Raw genomic sequence first — 19863 nt, forward strand, 5'->3', positions numbered from 1 at the left:
CCCATCCAGCCATCTCTCACAGGAATTATACTTTAAACTTTTGATTTTCCCCTGCCCTTCCGTTCAAGCAGACACGCGATCTACAGCAATTATGCCTGTTATGGGGTAGGAACAAAAAAAAATGTAAATATTTAAACGCTAACACTTACCTTAAATGTTTTAATCAAATGCACACAGTTTTAATAGTTATATCATTTATGGTATGAAATTCACATCAGTCAGTTTGACCTCTGACCTTGTGACCGCGATAAGTGTGCCCAGAGCATACTTTAAGTCATGGCATTGCCTTTTAATTCCCCCAGCTTGTCATGGCACATATGATCTAACAAAGAAGACGTACGCATGCGGTATACATTGTGTTACTGCATTAAGATTTAAACGTCTTGACTTGTGCTCTTTAATAGTTCTGACTTTTTGTAATATTGCAAAATATACGTGTTTATTTTGTTAGCCAGTTTAGTCCCTACTTCCTTGCAGCGACTAGAGAATGGCAAAATATTCCGTGAAAATCCAAATATTTTGCAGTGTCCTAAATTCAGTGGAATAACTAATCCTCTGATTTCCCTTTCTCTCTCTCTCCAAATGTGCGGCAGACAAAAATGATTTTCCCCACTCCCACTCACCATTTCTCTGGATACCAGAAATATCATTATGGCCGACACAATACATACGGTGGACTGGAGCTGAAAGCTTTGGCACAGAGGCTGGCGATCATCTCTTTGTGTGTGAATAATGGAAATGGTGAAATGCAGGACCTTTTGATAGACTGTTCGATGGTCAGTCAGGCATCTGACCAAGTTGTAGGTTGTTTTCTATCATAAGCCGGTAGGACTGTGTGATTTGTCACAGTGCAGGTATTATGCTTGACATGTGAATGACTCTTCTATAGACCAACTCGACTCAGAGATACTGAACAAAAAGATGCTTCTCTGCCCCCCACCCCCTCCCATAGGTGAATAAACCTTTGGATTCACATGTCAATTTAGCGCAATAGACTCCCCCACCTCGCTCTGCGCTGTCACAGACTGTGTCTCACTCATCTTCTTGTATCTTTTTAACAGGATGACGAAGTGGTCCTTCAGTGTGTTGCTACCATCCAAAGAGAACAACGGAAGTTTTGCCTGGCAGCAGAAGGACTAGGCAATCGCCTATGCTACCTGGAACCAACATCAGAAGCTAAGGTAAGAGTGCTCACCCCAGGGTTTGCAGAACAGTTCATGCCAAAGCTGCTGCCAAGCTTCATTTCATAGTGGGATGTGCTGGAAATAGCTCTGCCTCGCTAAACCATGAAATGTACTTTTTCACAACTTTTTTCTTTTCTCTTTCAACCTGGTTAGTATTTATCTTTCTTGTCTTTCCTAACGCTTTTTGATTTTCTAAGTCTGTCCATTTTGTGTTGTGACCCCGCCCCCTTCGCCTCATAAATGTCCAAAGTCCCTTAGCGAATTCCTATACATACCATAGCGCCAAGCATAGCCCTACAGGTAAAGAAGAGCACAGACCACAATACCCAAGGTCCTTCACCTTCACGATTTAATGGTCTATGAGTGAACGTTGTCCTGTGTCAACCACTCTTGAGATAAAACCATTCTTAAGAGTATTTGTGTCAAGTGAAATACTCCACTTCCATGCTTTCCAATAGAGCTAGATAAAAGCTCCATCTATTCATGTTTCAAATGCCTGGGAGGCTAGCTCAGACTCTTCCTAAAAGAAACGCAAGAATGTTAAAAGCACTCTGCCAATTTTTTTTATCTCATTGCGGTTTGTTGATTAATATTTTGGATCACATCCATGCAAAATGATACTAAAAGGAAGATAGAAAAAACCTGCTGACCCGTTTCTTTCAAAATCAGCATCCTGTGCGAAAATATGAGAGCAGCATTCATTGTCAGTCCAGCATCAGTTTTTATCCTCTGTCAATGAACATAGAGATGATTCTCTTGGCAGGTCATGGTAACTGTGGAGATCTGAGGCTTCTTCATAATAGCAGTAGCATTTACGAAAATATGGTATCACTGTATGCTAGTGTAAGATGTAGTAACTCACTGAGCTGGGGCTAAGAATATTGAATTTACGATGTCTCATTAGACTGATAGAAAATTGAAGATTTTGTGGTTAGGTGCGGTGGTGATAGGAATGTTGAATATATCTTTTCCATTTGCTAATTATTTGACTGTGGTTAATGTGAGGGGGTGTTGTTAGGGTATGTTATGTGTATTTATAAAGTGCGCTATCATCTGTGAGGATATCCTGTTGCTCGCCTCGCTTTGTAAGGTGCAGGACTGGCTGAGCCAAAGAGCTAGATGTTCAGCTTATTGCAGGACTCAAGGAGTGAAGAGGAGGCTCTGATGTGAAGTGGGAGGTCGTTCTAAGATTTTGAAGCCATGTAAGAGAAAGCTTGGCCCCCGGCTCTATTTTTGTGTATACAAGGAATGTGTGCGAGTAGGAACCTAGGGGAGCAGAGGTGTCTGGATGTTTAGCTGAAGGCGATGTGACTGAACAGGTAATATGAGCCTCAGTTGTGCAGTGCTTTGTATAGGTGGGTAAGGAGTTTGAATTGAGTGCGTTTGTATATTGAAAGGCCAGTGGAGCTCTCCGAGGTGTGGTGTAACGTGTGTCCTGAGTGGATGATTGAGAAGGAGCCTGGCTGCCTCATTCTGGATGGGTTGTAGTTTTCTGGTTAGTTGCTTTGTGATTTTGGCTATAGGGAGTTCCCATAGTCCAGATTGCTGGTGACAAGGGCATGGATGATGGATTTTCTGGTGTTGCTCAGGATCCATTTAAAGGTCTTCTTAAATATTCTCAGGGTGAGGATTCAGGATGTTGTGACATTGATGACTTGACTGGTCATGGCCAGTTTTTTAACAATGACGAACAAGTCTGGGAGGGACAGTATGAGTCCCAGCATAAAAGGATGCTAGTGTCCTGGCCGTGGATGATGTTGGCCAGTGGGGTTATGTATACACTGAAGAAGGTAGGGCTGAGGGATGATCTTTGAGGCAATCCGCAATTCAGTTTTGGGGCTTCTGAGGTGTACAACGTTAGGCAACTGTCTGTGTTCTTTCTGTCAAGAAGGAGCCGATTCAGCAGAGGGCTGGTCCTTGAATGCTAATCTCATGTAGGCATCTGATGAGGATGTAGTGTGAAACTGTATCAAAAGCTGTCGAGAGTTCCACCCTCTCTCTGTCAAGGATCATGGGGATGTCATCCGTTGCAGCGATGAATGCTCTTTCCATGCTATGTTTGGGTCTGAATCTGGGCTATGTGGCATTGAGGAGCTAGTGGTAAAAAATGTGGTCACTGAAAAACCTGTTCATGAGGGTCCATGAGGCCGGGTGTGGTAAGAGGGAGATTGGTCTGTAGTTGGTGAGTTTGGCTGGGTCCACTGATGTTTTCTTGAGAAGGGCAGTGATAGTGGCTTCTTGCCAGATTTCAGGGAAGGTGACAAAGCTCATAGAGGGATAAGGATGTGAGTGAGATTTTTGGTGATTTTAGTGAGTCCCTTGTTGAAGGCATGGTGGGGTCCTGGGTCTGTCAGGGAACTATATGGATAGGCCTCATGGTGATGATGGTGGTCTTGTCTGTGGTGATGGTGGGCCATACGTTAAGGGCTTGCTCTTCAGCCAATATGGGAAAGCTTGCAATGAGTTCTGTAGAGTCTGGTTGAGGCTCGAAGTTGCCATATATGGCTGTGATCTTGTTACAGAAAAATTCTTTAGAACTTTTTGAAGAGATCCAACGGGTGTGATGTTGCTGGAGGTGGCCGATAAGTGTGTTGAAATATTTTACAATGGTGAATATTTCCTTGGTGTTAAGGCTGGCATCAGTGAATATGGTCAGTGAGTTCTGTTGTTTTTGGCGTTCTAGATTTGTTGGTGGTAGTGTCCCAGAGCATCTTAAGCAAAATATTGACTGACAGATATATTGTGTTCTGAATATATAGCCCATTCTAGTTAATAATAGAAAATCTACACTCAGAAGGATGATATTTTTGCAAACAATATTTCAGACACATAATTCCTGTCAGACAATATTTTTGCAAACAATAATCTGATATACAACCTCTCCAGGATGATATACAGTCCATTGATGTGAATGTTGAAGTTATGCTGGTTCTCAGACTCGACTGTTTATAGATAACATGGTTCTCCCTGGTTGGTACTGAGGCGAACATCAACATCTAAGGTGGAAGAACCAGAACTCAAGTTACAATGTTGAATAATAGAAAAACAAAGAATTGGTATGTCACAAAATGACATTGTGTAGAGTTCCCAAGGCTAGGGAGAGAAGACTTGAAGATAACACGCATTTCTAGGATGATGAAAGGACAACTTAATAGAGAGGGTGTGGTAACAAGAAATTCACATTTCATGACTCTACTTTAAGGATGGGAGGCACAAGTTAGGCTGGGCATTCTCTATAGTGTTATTTCACTTCAGATTCATGTATAGCTCAAAAGCGAGCAACACATCACAGAGTGGATCTCTAGCCTACATATAGAAAATAAGTAAATAAATGTGTATCTATCAAAAGGGGTGTCATCTCATTGCATAGTCTGGCAACTGCGTTTGTATTACTTTCCATCCAATTTTATGTCCTTAAGGAAGGCACTGCCACTCACGGATTTGCTCAGTGCACTATCTTATTCCATTGTGCTGACACACACTAGGCACACCAGTGAAAATAAAAGTGCCTGATTTCACATGTAATTTAGAGCAGTAGCACTAATGAACACCTTTTCACACATTTATTAGTAAAGTGCAAAGGTCAAATTCAAGTTTATTACCACAGTACAGTACACTTTTAACTGCCTCATAGACTGCAGAGATCAGTTACTTTACACAGCGGAACAACTCTCGTTATATTCACAGTATCTCTTGAGTGCAAGTGAGCCTTGCTGCACAGTTCAACTCCCTGCATCATGGTTTTGGTTAAGTACATTTGTTAAAACAAATTCACACGAAAAATGTCATGGCATAAGCTCTATACACTCTATCTGCAATCAAGACTCACTCACTGCTCTCACTGCACTCACTGCACTCACTGCTCCACTCACTGCTCCACCTCTTGTAGGTTATGGCCCCTCGCCCACTCAACAGTGGTAATAAATAATTATTAGCTGCTTGTTGAAAGACCCAGAGTCTATTCTTCTTAACACAAAGGAAAGTAACAAATATGTTCTTAAGCAGTCTATTATTCATAACACAAAGGAAAATAACAAATATATTCTTAAGTAGACGCCTTTCCCTGAACTGGTGTTTAGTTACACTGACCCACACCTCCAACTGCTAGCATCTGCACGACACACACAACCCAGTTTCGCACTGCATCATTTGAGTGGAGCACAGCTTTCAAAACTGACGTCATTCAAATCGCCTCAAATCCACCTGGCTCACCCAATAAACAATATATTTTGAAACTTATTGTTTTCAGTGATTCGTTGTCACCTTTTGTGTTCATTTTTTCATAGGTTTACAAATACTCAGACTGTGCATTAAACGTTTTCCCTTAATGTTTAAAAGATTTACTGCCATGTTTGCGTTCACAGACAAGTTGATATATGTATATGTCTGGTTTCAATAATACAAAAATTGCTTATATATATGTACAATGTTATATATAATAAAGACTGTACCTCAGCTTTGGTCCGGGACTATGTCGAGAACACAGTCAGGGACTTCGGCAAGGACTGGGAACTGGGTAGAAAATGTACACAGAAAGAGGAGTACAGCGCTGCCCAGGATCACACAGGAAGTCAGAAAAGAAAAGGGATCCAAATGTGAAGCCTGTACAAGTGAACAAGATGGCTAAGACTCAAAGGATGGGCACTCAAGAGGCAATTTAGCATTCAGAATAACTACACCCAGGATGGGCGTGCAGCCATATATATCTATATCTATATATATATATATATATATATATATATATATATATATATATATATATATATATATACACACACACACACACACCACAACATTAACAATAAAGGGAATGTGGGGTGAAACACTCGGGAGCTTCACATGGTAAGACTGAAGCTCAGTAAGTTCCTCGCCCACAATTGCTGTTACAAAGTAGTGAGCAGGGATTTCTGGGTCAATCATTAGCAGGCTGGCTTCAAGCATGAGCAGGCTGGCCTCACAAAACCCAGCATGGATAAGGAATGGATGTCCATTCCCAAATAGTGACCAAATGGATGGAAGTCAGGATAAGCATGCAGGGCGGTATCTGGAAGCTTATTAGAACACAGGAAAGTGACACTATGCACCCCTCTGGCGGTGGGCACAAAGTGCAGGGAGAGAATTGTGACAGTTGCCAACAGATAAACCATTATGACAGCTTTACACAGGCTCTAAAAAAGGGAAGGCATTTCAGGAGAACATATATGTAATGATACCTGTGGTACAAGTGGAGACAGCAGCAATTGATATCTGTAAGATATGTAACATCCTTTCTCCATAGGAAACAATCCCTGCCTATTCTAAACATTCCTTATAATGTAATGTGGCCTCTGTGTGCAAGGGTTTGAGGATAACTGAATTCATTTTGACCATTTATATTGCACACATTATAACCAGCAGTATATTTCAGTGAGTTGAACACTCAATGAAGATCACAGGTGTGAGTCCTGGCAAAACCCATTTCTTCCATTTGTCCAGCGTCGCTAACTTGTATGCCTTTAAATTGCCTTGTCTGTTAATAGTACCACCTGTTATTTATATTACATAGGAACGACAGTAGTTTGGTATGAAGTCCTAAAAATGATTATTAAATTAGAATTGAATTACTGTGGTGCCAACATTAAGTGCAGCATTACTTTTTTTTTCTTTTTTTTTTACCTCAGAGCAATGTACTTTTGAGGGAACTCTACGAAGAGTTAAATGTAAGCCTTTCTGATTACAACAGGAAGATGTATATTTTGGTACTGGAACTTGTGACCTGCAGGTTGCACAAGGATCTCTTTAAAAAAAATTGAAACGCACTGCACTATGTTGGGGTTTGGAGCACGTGCTCTATAGGGCATAATCTGCTTTTTAGCAGGTACATTAATATTCTAAGATATTCTATAACTACTCAAACCTTTAAGCAGCAGCTTAAACAGAGATCTCTCTAGCAAATCCTTGACAGTCTGATCTTTCATGTCTTTACTGTACCGAAACCTCCTGGGTACACCAATATCTCTGCAGAAGATACATTAACCCACTAAATAGGGCTACTTTTGTCAAACAAGGGGAAGGTTGTGTTTTCTAAAGGGGAGTGTCACTTTCATGTAGGCGGAGCAGAATGTCCACATTCTACTTGAAGCAAATGTGACAATGTTACTTAGCTCTCAGTGACCCTAGGCCGATGACAATGGGATGCAAGGGAAGGGAAGACCATAGCCTCTAACTATCAGAAGGCAGGATAAGGGTAATTGTAAATTGTTTTACCTTGCAATATAGGAACATTAGATTAGATGCCTGTGCTGTCACAACATGTATATCGTGCTTGGTTTCAGGGTTTTAAGGGACTGTTGGAGAATTACCGAATGGTCAAATTGAAAGAAAAATAGGTTGTCTCAAAAGAAAGAGAAATCTCAGACGGAATATAGGTCTGTAGAAAAAAAGGTAAAGGAGGCTGGAAGATGATGAAAGTGCCTAGCAGCACCAGAGACGAGAATGCTTTAGAGGCAGCTGGCCATCCAACACCAAACATAAGACTCAGTGCCCAAAGGTCGATCTCTCGCAACAGGACTGTAAGACCGCACTGAAGCTGAAGCAACACCATGGGAGTATGACCCGGAAATGTACAGGTATGAGCACAGGAGAGCGGAAACGCCTGTCCCTGGGCTAGAGAGTAGAATGGCTCATTGTTGGCGTTGCATCAAAGGGAAAGAAAACAGCAATTAACACTGGGTGTCCATCATAAGACCATGAGGGCTGGGCTGGATACCTGCTAGACATTCAGGATAACTACTCACTAAGTAAGTTTGTTCCTTTTAGATGAATTGGATGTAAATTCACCTTCTCTCATAGGGGATTTCCATGTAAGGTCATAAGCACTCGAATAGTCCCGCCCATGTGCGGGGACCCCGGAGCACTTCTTTAGATATATCTTCTTAAGTGGGTATTTTTTACCTTTATTCAGGAAGGCCTGCGAAGACTCTTAAGAGATATAGACACAATAATGCAGCCTATATACATAGGCTACACTGGCCGCAGCTTCATCTTGAAGTGAAAAAAGGTAGCCAGTATACTATATTTCACAAAACTCCTTTTTTTCATGATAGAGAAGAAAGGAGAGGACAGAATAGCCCCATAAGCAGCCATGATATGTATTAAAAATAGAAGCTGTGCCTTTAAGAATCCAGAGACCACCAGTATCCCATCATGCACAGCTAGTGGCAGTTACTTCTGTACTTTTTCCCGGCTCCTGCTATCGGGACTCTGGAGCATTGAGCTCTACCAAATGTACCTAATAACTACTTCACTCAACGTCTTTAATCTTTCCCCACATTTTTCTGTCTTTCTGACAGGAATTTTCACAGTTTTTACTCAAAAATTGCATCTTTTTTTGATAAGTGTCCAGACTGTAGAAGGAAGAAGGCCAAAACTGAACCCCACAGAGTGTGCATACTATTCCTGCCTGCTACTCATGTTCCTGGCTCCTATTCCATCTGTAAACCTTTCTCTAGGCGTAGTTTGCATGACAGAGAGAAGATTCGCCTTCAAAGAGCAGAAGAGCAATGGAAAAAGCAGGCCCAGCCTTCGGGGGGCACTGCAGAGTGAGGAGAGAGGGTCAGTCCTCTACCAGGGCTCTGTCTTCAGCCTCTGGGGGGCTTCCCAGCAAAAGAAGAGCTGAAAAACTGTGCTGTTCCTGGTCGAGGAAGATGACGTTGAGAGGAGGTACAGTGCCGACCTGTTCGTCTATGACCCAGGGCTCTGGGTCAAAATGACATTGACGTTCCATGTCAAGAAGAAGATCCTAGATTATGAAACCGACGACGAGAATGCCTCTGTCGGCGTCAAGAAGCCCACCGCAGACAGTAACACCTCACAGGTTGTCATCAGGAACCTTATCACACCGATTAACGTCGACATACCACCGTAAATCGATGTTGTGGCAACACCATCAATCGACGTCGAGACAACACCGTAGATCGATGTCGAGACACCACCGTAGATCACCGACGCGGTTGACACCGAGAAGTCATCGATCAACGTCGAGACGAGGTTCTCTTTTGAGGCGACGTTGAAGGCCGCCATTGACGAGTAGATTGACGTCGAGGGGCAGAGATGGATCTTCTTCATGAACAGCTTCTTCAAGGCTTCAGAAGGCGTGAAAAAAGAGGTGGCTAATTTGCACATCGGATTAGGAGTACTCCCGAACCTACCCTCCATCTAAGAATGTTCCCTCACCTACTCTTCCTCCGCAATCTGCACCTCATCTGCTAGATGTGGAACCAAGACTTCCAACACCGACTCCGCCTCCTCCACCTCCTCCATCTCCTCTGCCTCCTCCTGCACTGCCTCCTGCTCTCCCACCACCACCACAAAGACCAAGGTCTAGGTCTCACACAAGGCATCGTTCTTGCAGCGATAGACACTCCTCTACTCATTCCCATCGTCGGCATCACGGTGGAAGGTCTCATTCCAGAAATACCAGGGACACTTCCTCTTTGGGTACAAGAAGATATTCTCTTGCACTATCGGACTCTCCTCCCCAGAGGATTTCACCAATTGATGACATATCTACTTTCCAAGAGGTTCTGGTGCGGGGTGCGTCTAAATTAAACATTCCAATGTCGACACCGACACCATTAACTTGGATGATATCTGAGATTCTTCAGCAGAGACAAGCTTCTCATCCCCTGCTTTCTCTGGTGCCTGGCCTCTTAGAACCGGCTATGGAACTTTTTCTAACACCCTCTTCAATTAAGTCAACTCCATCTAGGCTGCAAAATAAATACCGGACTCCAGAGCAGGACCCCACATTCGTACAGACGGACCCAGCTCCGGACTTTGTTATTGTGGTGGTAGCGAAAAAGAAAAATACCATACCTCCAACCTCTACAGTACCACCAGATAAAGAGAGCTGAAAGATAGACTCAGTGGGAAGGAAAATGTGCAACACAGCAGCGACTTCCATGAAAGCTGCTAGCGCTACAGCCTTACTAGGCAGATATGACCGGGCACTGTGGGAATCGCTCCAACAGTTTGTGGACTACCTCCCTAGAGACAAGAGAGACAACTTTAATGAGATTTTAACAGAAGGTCATATGGTCTCTAATCGGGTAATAAGTGCAGCAGTGGACACATCCCTTTTAGCTGCACATGGATATTGCCACGGCGTTGCACTTAGGAGGCACTCATGGCTGCGCCTGACTTTGCTTAAGCCTGAATCACAGCAGCGCATCCTGAATCTCCTGTTTTCTGGTCCAGACTCACGCAGAGGAGGAGATAGCCAGGATAAAGGCGGAAATGGAAACGTTGAAAGCTGTTAGCTTGGAAAGACCTTTAGAACCGCATAAACCTTTATGACCTTTTCAAACCCCTTTGTGGTATCATGGCCGACAGTCAGGTATGCAACAACTGTAACAACGCTCCTACCTGCTTTATCAAAAACGCCAACCAAGAGAAAGGTCAGGACAGCAACCTGCTCAAGGAGGCAAGATGCCAGCAGGGTCAAAGCCCTGAATTCTGTCTTTCCCCTCTTACGTTACCCGCTCTGGTAGGGAGAATCATCCAACACCACTGGGCCGAGTGGCAAAAAAAATAAACAAGACAATTGGGTGCTGAATATTGTTCACAATGGATAGTCTTTCAGATTCATCAGCCCTCCACCGTCAATATCTCAGGAGCAATCCAGATCCCAAAGGCACCAATTACAATTGGAGGCAAACATCCTCTTACAGAAGCAGGTGGTGGAACCCGTTCCTCATTCCCAATGAGGCACGGGCTATACTCAAGATATTTTCTTGTCAAAAAGAAAGGCAAGAACGTGTGCAGGTCCATTCTCAACCTAAGGATGGCCAAAAATTGGATTCAGAGAGAGAGATTCCGGATGCTAGCATTGCACCAAATCTACCCTCCGCTACATCAAGGAGACTTGTTATGCGCAATCGCCCTTCAAGATGCTTACTTCCACATTCCCATAATAAAGATGCATCACTAGTTCTTGAGGTTTGCAGTAGGGAACAACCATTATCAATACTGTCTACTTCCATTTGGCCTGAAGTCAGCACCCAGGACCTTCTCCAAAGGCATGGCGGTGGTAGCGGCCCATCTGAGGAAACACAAAATGTTCGTCTACCCCTGTCTAGACGATTGGCTAATCAAGGCATCCACGTATCAAGAGGCTCAGCTACACTTCAATTGGACCTCTGATGATCTCCTCAAGTTTGGTCTTTATGGCAACCATGCAAAGTCAGCATCGATTCCTGTGCAGTGCCAGCAATATCTGTGAGCATCCATTGATACTCGCATGGCAAACGTGTGTCCTTCGGAGGAGGGATGGTTATCGATTCTTCTGAAGGCTTAGGCTCTCATGGCAATGTCTCACCCGACTGTGAGGAAGGTCTCCTTGCTCCTGGGCTCGATGGCATCCTTATATGCCTCACACCGAATGGACGTCTTCACATGAGACCCCTGCAGGAATGCCTGGAAGGCCAATGGTACCAGCGAACAGGAGATAGGGAAGTCCAGATTCGATTGTCTCAGCATGCCCTCCGGTCCATCAAATGGTGGTGTTATCCCACCAATCTCCTATGAGGGATCCCTTTCCACAAGGAGATACCTGTCCCTCTCTCCTGGGATGTGGAGCTCATATAGGTCAACTTAAATCCAGGGCAAATGGTCACACAGAGAATCCACTTACCACATCAATCTGCTACAGCTGCGAGCAGTTCATATAGCGCTGAAAGCCTTTCGGCCATCCCTCCGCTCTAACTCCCTGCTTTTCCAGACGGACAATACAACAACAATGTACTACCTGAACAAGCAGGGAGGCTTGAGGTCCAGACCATTATCTCAGGAAGCCCAGACGATCTGTAAGTGGCTTTTGGGCAGAAACTTGAACGTAACAGCAACTCACCTCCCAGGTGTTCAGAATGCTCAGGCCGAATCTCTCAGTAGTCTCTCCCAGGAAAACCACGAGTAGGTCTTAAACGATGACGAGGTCCACGATATCTTTGGAATATGGGACACTCCGGAAGTCAACTTGTTTGCCACTGCAGAAAACAGCAAATGCCAAAGCTTCGCTTTGAAGTACCTTCAACCAGGAACCCTGGGGAATACCCTATGGATGAACTGGTCAGGCAGATTTCTCTACACCTTTCCTCCAGTTCTCCTAATCCCAGCAATCCTCATCAAACTGTCTCAGTCACAGGCCAAAATGATACTCATAGCCCCGGAGTGGACAAGTTAGTGGTGGTTCACGGACCTCCTTCACCAGTCTATTCGTCCATATCTCAGGCTTCCATGCAGATCAGACTTACTAATGAAGTTCATAGGCCAGATAGTGCACCCCAACCTCTCCTCTTTGAATTTGGCAACATGGCTCCTGAGCTAGTACAGTATGGATACTTAAACTTATCTCAGACCTCCACGGACATCCTCAAGAAAGCAAAGCGGCCATCCACACATTCAGCTTATGCTCATAAATGGAAGAGATTTTGTATTTTGTATTTAGGCACCAGCTACGGCCTTATGCATAGCCTGAGAAAAATCTTTAAATGGCCCCCCCTCTCAGCTCACATGCCTCTACTTCAGGGACTCATTGTGAGTAGAATTGACAACGGGAATACACTCCTGGCCTCAAGAAATACCACCCTGCTGGCCCGCTTACAGGTCCTACAAAACACCGCTGCCAGATTGGTGCTTGACCTTCCTTCCCGCACTCCCTCATTACTCTGCCTAAAAACCTTGCACTGGCTCCCAATACAAAAACGTATTAAATTCAAACTATGCTGCCTGGTCCACAAATCCATCAATGGGCATGGCCCAGCTTACCTAGAACAAAAACGTAAGGTCTACCACCCGGTGAGAACACTTAGATCATCCGCCAAGTACCTCCTAAGTGTCCCCAGAGTGCGTACCACCAGAAATGGTGATAGAGCCTTCAGTAAAACAGCTCCTGAAGCATGGAACTCCCTGCCCCTCCAGATTAGGATGGAACGTGACTATCTGAGATTCCGCAGACAGTTAAAAACATGGCTCTTCTAGATTTTGCCTATTGCCTGCTCTGGTTCTCTGTAGGACTTCCTCTGCAAGCGCTCTGAGACCTTCGGGTGATTTAAGCGCTATACAAATGAAATAAAAGTAAAGTAAAAGTAAAGTAATCGAAGAATTAGGATCCTACCTCTTGTCAAGAAGATGTCCTCCTTCCATATTTGCCCCATCTGGCACAATCTGGCCTTCAATTTTCTTCCATTAACTTTCACTTAGAAGTCCTAACTGCCTACAGGAAATGCCCTTTACAAACTTCCTTTTTCAGAATTCCTGTCATCAGTAATTTCCTGGAAAGTTTGAAGAAGGTTTTTCCTCCCATTAAAAGTCCTCCTCCTTGGGAGCTTAATGTGGTCCTCTCTCGGCTTATACAGAAACCTTTTGAACCCATACGCAAGGCGTCTCTTCAGCATCTGTCTTAGAGGATGGCGTTCCTTGTGGTATTACTTCCACCCACAGGGTTAGCGAAATCCAGGCACTTTGCTGTCAAGAGCACAGTTTTCATGCATCTAAAGTAGTTATGAGGACTCATCCGAAATTTCTCCCTAAGGTGGTTCCAGATTTTCATGTGAACCAGACAATTTTCTTACCTTCCTTTTTCAGCATCCATCTACTCAAGTGCTTATGATTTATCATGGAAATACCCCTACGAGAGAACTGGAGTTACAGGTAAGAAACTGTTCCTTATCTAGATGTCTTAAAAGTGTGGCTTAGACCCATCCCTCCTGTACTTCCATGACCAGTGAGGCATCTTTAGTCTAGAGTCAAGAAGATTTGTTATGGGATATGTTTGTGTCCATGACACAGGGGGAAATGGTGGTAGCCCAAGAAAGAAGTCTAGGTTGTAAATAATTATGCTTTAATTAGACTAGCAGTGTGCGCTTAAACATATTCCTAAATGAAAAGAAAGGAAAAACGGAAGGGTTTCTACACGACTGTGAAGCTTCTCCGAGTGGAAACAGAGGCCTTGTTTATCATAGGTTTTCTTTTTTTTTAACATGCTTTATTTGTCATGGTTTTCATACACTGCATAGCTCCGCAACCCGGAGACTGCTGCACACATCAATGATATAATTGCAAATGACGTTGACTTTTATATACTTGAAGAACCATATTAGAACAAGCACTTTCCTCCACCCCCCGATTGTGCCAACGCCCCAATAGAAAATGTAGTACTTCTTTGGAACCATAAATAAAGCCCACCGACCACCCAGCAATGCCCGGCTTCCACACACCCATCAAACCGTCAAGTGAACATCCCCTTCCAACGGCGGATCTAAATCCAGTACCCGGTAGTCCGCCCATCTCTTCCAAATCTTATAATGTTTACGGAACACCCCCTGGCTGTGAAGACCAGCTGTTCAAGTCCCATGCAAAAATCTATCCCATTGCTCCATGTAGCCAGCAACGGTGCCAGGGGCGCCTTCCAAGCCCTGGCAATATCCCTTTTTGCCAACGTGAGACCCAGCAATAAGAGGTGTCACTTATATCTATTGCCCCCAACACCCTCGATGACATGTAACAGGGCCAAACGCGGCTTGCAGGGAAGCTCCCATCCCAGCACTTCTGACAGGCAGGTGAACACCCCTCTCCAAAATCTGTGGTACGAGAGACAACTCCAGACTGTGTGCAAGAAGGTGCCCTCCTCTGAACCACATCGAAGACACTCGGGGGATACAATCATTCCCGCCCTCCACAAGCGCACACTGGTAAAATACACTTGGTGTAAATATTTGAATTGAATCAGGCACAGACGCGTGGCTATTGCTGCCCCCGTGGACTTGCTAATGCCTCTGCCCAGTCCTCCTTCTCCAGTTCCCCCACATCCTCCTCCCATGCCGTCCTAAGCCGCTGCAAAGTTGCGGAACAATGAATGATCAATGTCTGGTATATGCGAGAAATCTTACGGCCTCGTAGTTCCCCCATACAGACCTTAGCTTACAATTGGGCTGAAATCAGGGAGAGACTCCAGGCCCTCCAGACTAGGTGCCAGCGTGTGTCGGAACTGCAAGTACCTGAAAAACTGGGATTGTGGCATCTCATATTTGTCCCATAGATCTTGGAATGATTTTAACGTCAGGTCAGTCATCACATCTCCCAGGACCGAGATGCCTATGGAGTCCCATCACTGAAAGCCCTGCAAGGCTGCCAACTGTGGCAAGCGCCCGTTACCCCAGAGAGGAGTCTCCAGAGTCAGGACATTCCACCACCCCATCCTTTTCTGTGCCTGCCTCCAATGATGCACTGGGCCAGGGACAGACTGATTTGCATATAGCCAGGTTCTGAGCTGGGGTGGGGCAGTGAGATAAATAACGGTGATGGATCAAGCCCTGATCTTTGGACTGGGTAAGAGTGGTCTGTTTAACTCAGACACTCTGTTCATCACCACCCCCTTTTTGTAAATCGTTTTTGGCCACTACAGGTGTGGCAGGGTATACTCAGACATGAGTCCCTTTCTCACTGCTCCATCAGGATTCAAGCAAGCCGGGCCGAAGAAGGCTGAAATGCCAGAAACCGGTCCCCGGTAGCTTGTCTCCTTTCTGGTGAAGAATTGGCTTGGTAGTTTAGTCTGCCCTGTTCCCATGATGCACTGGGCCAGGGACAGACTGATTTGCATATAGCCAGGTTCTGAGCTGGGGTGGGGCTGTGAGATAAATAACGGTGATGGATCAAGCCCTGATCTTTGGACTGGGTAAGAGTGGTCTGTTTAACTCAGACACTCTGTTCATCACCACCCCCTTTTTGTAAATCGTTTTTGGCCACTACAGGTGTGGCAGGGTATACTCAGACATGAGTCCCTTTCTCACTGCTCCATCAGGATTCAAGCAAGCCGGGCCGAAGAAGGCTGAAATGCCAGAAACCGGTCCCCGGTAGCTTGTCTCCTTTCTGGTGAAGAATTGGCTTGGTAGTTTAGTCTGCCCTGTTCCCATGATGCACTGGGCCAGGGACAGACTGATTTGCATATAGCCAGGTTCTGAGCTGGGGTGGGGCAGTGAGATAAATAACGGTGATGGATCAAGCCCTGATCTTTGGACTGGGTAAGAGTGGTCTGTTTAACTCAAACACTCTGTTCATCACCACCCCCTTTTTGTAAATCGTTTTTGGCCACTACAGGTGTGGCAGGGTATACTCAGACATGAGTCCCTTTCTCACTGCTCCATCAGGATTCAAGCAAGCCGGGCCGAAGAAGGCTGAAATGCCAGAAACCGGTCCCCGGTAGCTTGTCTCCTTTCTGGTGAAGAATTGGCTTGGTAGTTTAGTCTGCCCTGTTCCCATGATGCACTGGGCCAGGGACAGACTGATTTGCATATAGCCAGGTTCTGAGCTGGGGTGGGGCAGTGAGATAAATAACGGTGATGGATCAAGCCCTGATCTTTGGACTGGGTAAGAGTGGTCTGTTTAACTCAGACACTCTGTTCATCACCACCCCCTTTTTGTAAATCGTTGCCTCCAAACATGAAACACCACCCGCGTGGCCCGGGCAGAATCTTCCGAAGCGGCGCGGAATACAATAGTGTGTGTAAAGATGTATTGCCCATTAGCTGCCGCTCAACCGTGTAGGCTGGGTCCCTCCTATCCCTGTACCACCATTCATTTAGGACCAACTAGTGTGCGGCCTGGTAGTAGGAGAGGTCATCTGAAGTAGCTAGACTACCAGTGTATGTGGATAGGAAACAGGTGCACAGGGCCACTCTAACCGCGCCCCCCTCCCAACGCTGAATAGACCTGCCAAAACTATGAGGGTGAAATCTGGTAGGGATGATTTTGCAATTGGTAAAGGGGACGGGAGCGCCACCATCTTAAAGATGGCTGACCTACCGTAAATCGTTAATGGCATGCGGGACCACACCTTGAGATCCTCCCTAGTACTATCCCACACTGGGATCAGATTGCGGTCTCTGGATACTGCCGGGACCTCGGACAAAAAAAACCCCCAGATACTTTTTTTTACTTTAAAGTTTTTTTTTATTTTAAAAAGACCTTTATTGCGAATGTTGCCAACTGTCAGAATACAAATGTCATTGCATTTCGACTGTACAGTGCATCAAAGTTCACATAAGTTCCAAGAGCAGATTCGCTGCACCTAATACACAGCCTGTGTGCCGGCATCCCGGAGGCCCAGCGGCGTAACTCGATGTCATAACTTAATCAAGAACAATGTGATTGTGCACTGTCGGCCCCCAGCGTAGCAACAAGACAGTCGACAGTCAATAAATGGAGGCATAATAGTACGGTCTTTCATGAACCAGGAAAGGGCAGGAAAGCAAAAGTGGAAAAGGGAAAAACTAACCCAAACTACCCCCAAACACCCCCCAGGCCCACCCCGTTTGCTATTGAGTACCGTGAAGGAGTCCTAGTGACGCCTCCTGTGTGCGTGATGTCGTGTACGTACCGTGTATGTTGTGCACCCGTCCCCCGCTAGCCCTGTCCCCTAAACCATGACACACCAATCCCCCCGTCCCCGTCACTCGCCTACACTTTCCCTGTACCCACCTCCCCCCAGAGGAACACTAAAGCCCCCCCTGCGGTAATTGCCTCCGTTCCATAGCAGTATCTAACCCCTCATCCTGAGGGTCCACGTCCTCCGACATGTCACTGTCGTCCACTTCCCCCTTTTGTTGGTACCCCTTGTAGAGCTCCCAAAAGGACTTCGGTCTACTCTTGGGCGGCAGCAGCTCGCTGTACAATTCCGTCTGTGTGCAGCAGTATTGGAGATCCCTGAGCCATCTCGTCTTGGTGGGGAGAGGACCGCGCATCCAGCACGCAGCCACCACCCTTCTGGCCAGTAGCAACGCAACGTCTACTAATCTGCGCAGCGCAGGAGCCAACGGCTTGGAGAAGCCCAGTAGCGCAAGCGATGGGGATCTCAACAGCGGTTCCCCTATAATCTGTCCCAACTCCGCGAAGACCTCCTCCCAGAACGCACTCACTCCCGGGCACAGCCATGCCAAATGAAGGAAATCAGCGGACCCGGTCCCGCAGCGCTCACACTCCGGGGAGCCACGTAGGACGTAGCGGTGTAGCCGCTCCGGTGTATAGTATACTCTTTGTAGAAATTTGAAGTGCACCAAGCGGTGTCTGCCATTAAGCGAGACCCTGCGAGTGTTGGCGCAGCAGTAGCGCCACATAGCATCGTCTATGGGGGTTTGGAGATCTGCTTCCCACGCCGCCCTAGGGGCCGAAGTAGTTAATGCCTGAAATGAAGGCCCAAGCCTGTTAACCGCAGAGATCAATTTGGCCGGAGTTTTCGTTCTGATGATGTGCGTCAGTTCTGGGACCTCTTCAGGCTCCTGTAGCGCGGGGCCCAGTATTACTCTGCAGGCCGACCGTATCCTGTGATATTGAAACTTCTGCAGCAGCGACGGAGCCGGGGCGACAGGGGGGAGTTGTTCCCAGGTTTTCAGCGCTCCGTCCAAGAACAAGTCCTCCATTGTGTGCACGCCCAGGGCCTTCAAGGCCTCTGTCACCCCCCTCTCATTGAGCGGATCCAACCACAGGGCCCAGGCTACCGGCATCTGCGGGGAGTACAGTAAGGGACATCCCCTTTCTCTCAGCAGTGCTTGCCACGCATGGTTCGTCGCCTTAAGCGAGTCCATTCGCCCAACTGCTCGGTCTGTTGGGAGACAAATCGTGGCGGGTAAGGGAAGTGGGTCAGCGAATAGTTTCTCCAGTATGAGATGCGGAATGCGGGCATCTCCATGGATCCAGGAGTGTAAGTGGGTCGCCTGTGCCACCCGGTAGTAGCGCTCCAGGTCCGGCGCCCCCAGGCCCCCCATTTCACATGGGAGCATCAGTGTCGTCCACCTAACACGAGGTTGCTTTCCGCCCCAGGCGAGCTTAATCAGGACTTGGTTCAAGCGCTTAAAGAACGATTTCGACAAAACCACCGGAATATTAACAAAGAGGAAGAGAAACCGGGGGAGTATCACCATTTTCATAAGGGCAATCCTGCCCAACAAGGAGAGGGGGAGCTTAATCCAGGCGTCCACATCATCCTCAAGCTTAGTAAACGCAACCCCATAGTTATCGCGGATCAGGATCTCTGGGTCCGTGTGGAGACGGATGCCCAGGTATCTCACTGAGTCGTCCGTCCACTGTAGGGGATACTCCATCTCAAACGGCCGCGTGACTGGGGTCAGGGGGAAAGCAATGGACTTATCCCAGTTCACTTTGAGTCCCGACAGCACACCAAATCGGACCACCTCCCTGAGTATCGGTGCTAGATTAGTGACCGGGTCCCGGACGTACAGTAAGGTGTCATCTGCATAAGTGGAGATGCCAATCTTGTATGTGGGGAAGCTGACACCCTCCAGGCTATGATATTCTCGCATGGCACACGCTAGTGGCTCAGCCACCAATGCATATAACAGGGGGGACAAGGGGCATCCCTGTCGGGTGCCTCTGCCGATGTGTATCGGTGCCGAGACCCTGTCGCCGAGACGCAGGCGGGCCGAAGGGTGATGATAAAGAGCCCCTATTCTCTGAAGAAACGGCTCTCCCAGCCCCAGTTTGCGCAGGACCCTGATCATGAACGGCCATTCGACAGAGTCGAACGCCTTCTCCATATCTAAGAATATCGCCAAGGCGGGGTTCTCCTGCTTCACATGCTGTATCGTCCCCAGCACCGTGCGGATATTATAGGTTAGGTTCCTGCTAG

General features: G+C 46.3%; 1 protein-coding gene across 5 annotated transcripts in view; it reads left to right on the forward strand.

Annotated features, from left to right (window-relative positions):
• The window catches only part of RYR3 (ryanodine receptor 3), a 1864151-nt gene that overhangs the window by 282625 nt on the left and 1561663 nt on the right, over positions 1 to 19863 (forward strand). For all 5 annotated transcript variants that reach the window (XM_086937034.1, XM_086937032.1, XM_086937031.1 and 2 more), the window contains exon 2: positions 1062 to 1181. In XM_086937034.1, the coding sequence (XP_086793160.1) occupies positions 1062 to 1181 (120 nt within the window). The remainder of the gene's footprint in view (positions 1 to 1061; positions 1182 to 19863) is intronic.

This window comes from Lissotriton vulgaris, chromosome 9 (assembly GCF_964263255.1).
Source record: "Lissotriton vulgaris chromosome 9, aLisVul1.2, whole genome shotgun sequence".
Taxonomy (NCBI): Eukaryota; Metazoa; Chordata; class Amphibia; order Caudata; family Salamandridae; genus Lissotriton; species Lissotriton vulgaris.